General features: G+C 52.7%; 1 protein-coding gene across 1 annotated transcript in view; it reads right to left on the bottom strand.

Moving 5' to 3' along the window:
- LOC115248307 (V-set and transmembrane domain-containing protein 2A-like) overlaps nucleotides 1–5,000 on the bottom strand; it is a 47,204-nt gene that overhangs the window by 16,545 nt on the left and 25,659 nt on the right. The window contains exon 3 of the mRNA XM_029831948.1: nucleotides 2,604–2,654. Coding sequence (XP_029687808.1) covers nucleotides 2,604–2,654 — 51 coding nt within the window. The remainder of the gene's footprint in view (nucleotides 1–2,603; nucleotides 2,655–5,000) is intronic.

Here is a 5,000-nt window from a genome sequence, read left to right on the forward strand (position 1 = left end):
GGGAACAAAGACACAGAACCCATGGAACATGTGAGGAACATGTGAGGAGGAACATGTGAGGAGAAAGATGGGAGGAGGAACATGTGAGGAACATGTGAGGAACATGTGAGGAGAAAGATGGGAGGAGGAACATGTGAGGAACATGTGAGGAACATGTGAGGAGGAACATGTGAGGAGAAAGATGTGAGGAGGAGCATGTGAGGAGGACCATGTGAGGAGGAACATGTGAGGAGGAACATGTGAGGAGGAACATGTCAGGAGAAAGATGTGAGGAGAAAGATGTGAGGAGAAAGATGTGAGGAGGAACATGTGAGGAGAAAGATGTGAGGAGAAAGATGTGAGGAGGAACATGTGAGGAACATGTGAGGAACATGTGAGGAGAAAGATGTGAGGAGGAACAAGTGAGGAGGAACATGTGAGGAGAAAGATGTGAGGAGAAAGATGTGAGGAGGAAAATGTGAGGAACATGTGAGGAACATGTGAGGAGAAAGATGTGAGGAGGAACATGTGAGGAGGAACATGTGAGGAGAAAGATGTGAGGAGAAAGATGTGAGGAGAAAGATGTGAGGAGGAACATGTGAGGAGAAAGATGTGAGGAGGAACATGTGAGGAACATGTGAGGAGAAAGATGTGAGGAGGAGCATGTGAGGAGGACCATGTGAGGACTATGTGAGGAGGACCATGTGAGGAGGACCATGTGAGGACCATGTGAGGAGGACCATGTGAGGAGGACCATGTGGGGAGGACCATGTGAGGACCATGTGAGGAGGACCATGTGAGGAGGACCATGTGGGGAGGACCATGTGAGGACCATGTGAGGAGGACCATGTGAGGAGGACCATGTGAGGAGGACCATGTGAGGAGGACCATGTGAGGACCATGTGAGGAGGACCATGTGAGGAGGACCATGTGGGGAGGACCATGTGAGGACCATGTGGGGAGGACCATGTGAGGAGGAATATGTGAGGAGGACCATGTGAGGAGGAATATGTGAGGAGGACCATGTGAGGAGGACCATGTGAGGACCATGTGAGGAGGACCATGTGAGGAGGACCATGTGAGGACCATGTGAGGAGGACCATGTGAGGAGGACCATGTGAGGAGGACCATGTGAGGACCATGTGAGGAGGACCATGTGAGGAGGACCATGTGGGGAGGACCATGTGAGGACCATGTGAGGAGGACCATGTGAGGAGGACCATGTGGGAGGACCATGTGAGGACCATGTGAGGAGGACCATGTGAGGAGGACCATGTGGGGAGGACCATGTGAGGACCATGTGGGGAGGACCATGTGAGGAGGACCATGTGAGGACCATGTGAGGAGGACCATGTGGGGAGGACCATGTGGGGAGGACCATGTGAGGAGGAATATGTGAGGAGGACCATGTGAGGAGGAATATGTGAGGAGGACCATGTGGGGAGGACCATGTGAGGACCATGTGGGGAGGACCATGTGAGGAGGACCATGTGAGGACCATGTGAGGAGGACCATGTGGGGAGGACCATGTGAGGACCATGTGGGGAGGACCATGTGAGGAGGACCATGTGAGGACCATGTGAGGAGGACCATGTGAGGAGGACCATGTGGGGAGGACCATGTGAGGACCATGTGAGGAGGACCATGTGAGGAGGACCATGTGAGGAGGACCATGTGAGGAGGACCATGTGAGGAGGAATATGTGAGGAGGACCATGTGAGGAGGACCATGTGAGGAGGACCATGTGAGGAACATGTGAGGAGGACCATGTGAGGAGGAATATGTGAGGAGGACCATGTGAGGAGGACCATGTGAGGAGGACCATGTGAGGAGGACCATGTGAGGAGGACCATGTGAGGAGGAATATGTGAGGAGGACCATGTGAGGAGGACCATGTGAGGAGGACCATGTGAGGACTATGTGAGGAGGACCATGTGAGGAGGACCATGTGAGGAGGACCATGTGAGGAGGACCATGTGAGGACCATGTGAGGAGGACCATGTGGGGAGGACCATGTGAGGACCATGTGAGGAGGACCATGTGAGGAGGACCATGTGAGGGCAGGTCCCCACCGTGCTCTGATCAGTCCGAGTCAGCGTTTTACAGGGAACTGTCAGCATCCATCCAGGTGCTTCACTGGTCTCTTCCAACTCAACGTCCCAGCTCTTGCGGCTCCAGGTGGCTTTAAACTGTGAGATTTGGATGGAACCAAATAAGCTAGCTGGGTAGAAAGAGGCAGCTGCATTCACTGAAGCTTTGATGATCCAGCTGTGTTCACACAACATCTGCCGTATTGTTTAGGTTGAACTTCCATTGGGTAATAACGATGCTGCCTTCAGAGCTGCCAATTACCTTCCATGTTGTGGCATTTCTGTTCCTCACGCTGCCACGGCTGGACTGGCAGGGAGGCTGGAAACACACGCGGAGCGGCAGAACGGGGATGAAAGGGGGCGCAGTCGTTCTGGAGCAGGAAGGGAAGCACTTTGGCTCTAATAATACACCGCCGCTGATTTCCCTGATTATCCCCTTTCTCTCCCTGAAAGTGTGATTCAGGGAAATCAGCTGCCGTTGTCTTCTGCTGGAAAGGAACGCGAGCGGCGCCGGGACGGCAGCTTTCAACTTACACTTATTTTTGTCCCCTCGTCATCTGGATCAGGTTCCGATATCATCTCCATCTGTGAACAAGAAAAGCAGCGGAGAGAAAGGGGGGTTTAGAAAAGTGATGTTTCATGCAGGGAGATGTGACTCGTGAAAATTACATGACTCCGACTCCAAAAGCATCTCCTCAATCCGCCGGTGCAGATAAATCTTTCAGGCTGACCCTGAACCCCTCGAGAGGCTGCAGATGGTTTCCAGATGCTGCCACCAATGAAGAGGGCAGCACCACGTCGCTCAAGGAGCACCAGACTGGTTAAGATTGGAGCTGGAGGAACGTTCAGGAACGTTGACGTTCCTCTGGTCTTAATTGTAGTTTGGCTAAAAGCAAAGCTAAGCTCACGTCGACCCTCAATCAAAGGCTTGGTTTCTGCAGCTGCTGAGCACCCATGACGCAGGCACCAGTCAGCACGTTCCAGGACTGAGAGCTGAGCCTTCAGTCGACAGCCTGCGCGGTAATTTATTTATGACGGCTGTCATCTAATTATCCCACATTGGCTTCAAAGTGGATGTTTGCCCAGACATAAAAGAAAACAGAGCGAAAAGTTGACTTCCTGCAGCAGAGGAGGCTTGAGTGAAGTAAGTTTTCCTCCCGCTGGCAGAAGGACGAGACGGCCAGTTGTGAGCATTGCCCCCCCCCCCGGTGCTTAATTAGCTCCGAGGAGCCGGGTGTGTCTCTTTCCAGGATGTTCCAGCAGACACATGATTAATGAGAAGAATTAGGAGCCATCTCGCCGTCTCACGTGACTCCTCCATCTCCGCTCCGCTCACACACTCGGCCGCTGCCTTTGTGCCGTGATGAAGCAGAAATAATTGACCTCCATCGGATTCGGCTGCAGCATTTGCCGTCATCCATCACAGCCCCCTCGTCAGAGTGTGTGGAGAGCGGCTTTCACGAGCCACCTGAGGAACGTTGTGGTGACACAGCTTGGCTCCACCTCCTCCGTGGTGCTCACACACCAGCAAGACACGGAGACCCAGAAGGGGGCCGCTACACGCCTTGATTGCTCCTTAACATTCATTGTCCCCTATGAGGCGAATAAAATGGCTTTTCATTTCCAAGTAGTTTTAATTAAAATCCTCCAGTTACTCACAAACACCATCAACCTGAGCCACTGATGAGTAAGTTAGCAGTGGGGAGGGGGGGTCCTTCCATCCCTCATCCAGGCTGAACTCTCCACCCAAACTGGAAACGATCCAGTTGTAGACAGGAAGTGATGTCATGAGTGATGCCCTGCTGGGCTCTCCTCCATCTCTGGACTGTGGACTGTGCTGAGGACGCAGCACCATGTCCTGGAGATCCTGGACGGAAGCCACGTGGACCCCCAACCCCCGGTGGTCACCATGGCAACAATCATTCCTTTTTACGTCAGGTGACACTGACGAACGTTCTTAAATGGGCAGATTTAATTGAGTCTAAATTAATGACGATGTCATCAAACTGCTTGATGATGCCAACTGACCGTGGTCTCCGTTCTCCAGAGAACCGCAGACAGAACAAAGAAACGTGATCTCATCTGGACAGAACCAGCTGCCAACACACCCTCCAAAGGTGAGGCTGGACTGTCAGCACCATCTTCCAAGTTAGTTATCAAGAAGAAATTCCATTTTTAAAGACCTTTCTCCTCATTTTGGAAGCTCCTGTCTGCTCAGATGGAGAGTGCTTATATCATAATTAGATCCACCCTCAGCAGCTTCAGTCTTCTGGCTTCCTGTTCCGGGTCTTGGCTGGATCTGGGAAGGTTTGGAGGCTGAGAATTCCGCTATCTCAGTCTGTCTTTAGCAGCAGAAGTCACAAATTGGGGCCAAAGGGTTCCACCCCCGTCCTGGTCGGGCAGCCAAGGCCCCATGACTGATACCGCTGATGACTTTGGGAGCTTAATTCTGAGGAACAGGAGATCATGAAGGTCACTCTGGTTCGGTTCAAATGCATTCAGAATAAATCCAGTTGTTGGAGGGTCACGCACCCATTTGTGAACCTCTATGTTCAGGTTTGGGTTTTAACCGGACCCGGAAGCAGGCGAGAACCCAGTGATAAAAAGTCCAAACTAAGTTTTATTTAACCAACACAAAAACGGCGGTGCTCCTGGACTGCAGGGAAGCACCAGTTCAAACTTCTGGGCTTCACAGAGAGCTCCAGCACGGAGTCGGGTTCTGCTCGTTGCACAAGTCCAGCAGGACGGCATGAAGACCTCAAACGAGCAGGGACGCCACCAAAGACAAGAGGCCAAAACACTCCGACGCTGGCCGAGGCGCTCCCTCCTTAAAGAGGCGGCCTGATGGAGATCGCCGGCAGGTGCGCCTGCCTGCAGCACCAGCTGGTGCTCATCGACTCCTCCTCGCCCCCTGCAGGAGGAACCAAACAC

This window comes from Takifugu rubripes, unplaced genomic scaffold (assembly GCF_901000725.2).
Source record: "Takifugu rubripes unplaced genomic scaffold, fTakRub1.2, whole genome shotgun sequence".
NCBI lineage: Eukaryota > Metazoa > Chordata > Actinopteri > Tetraodontiformes > Tetraodontidae > Takifugu > Takifugu rubripes.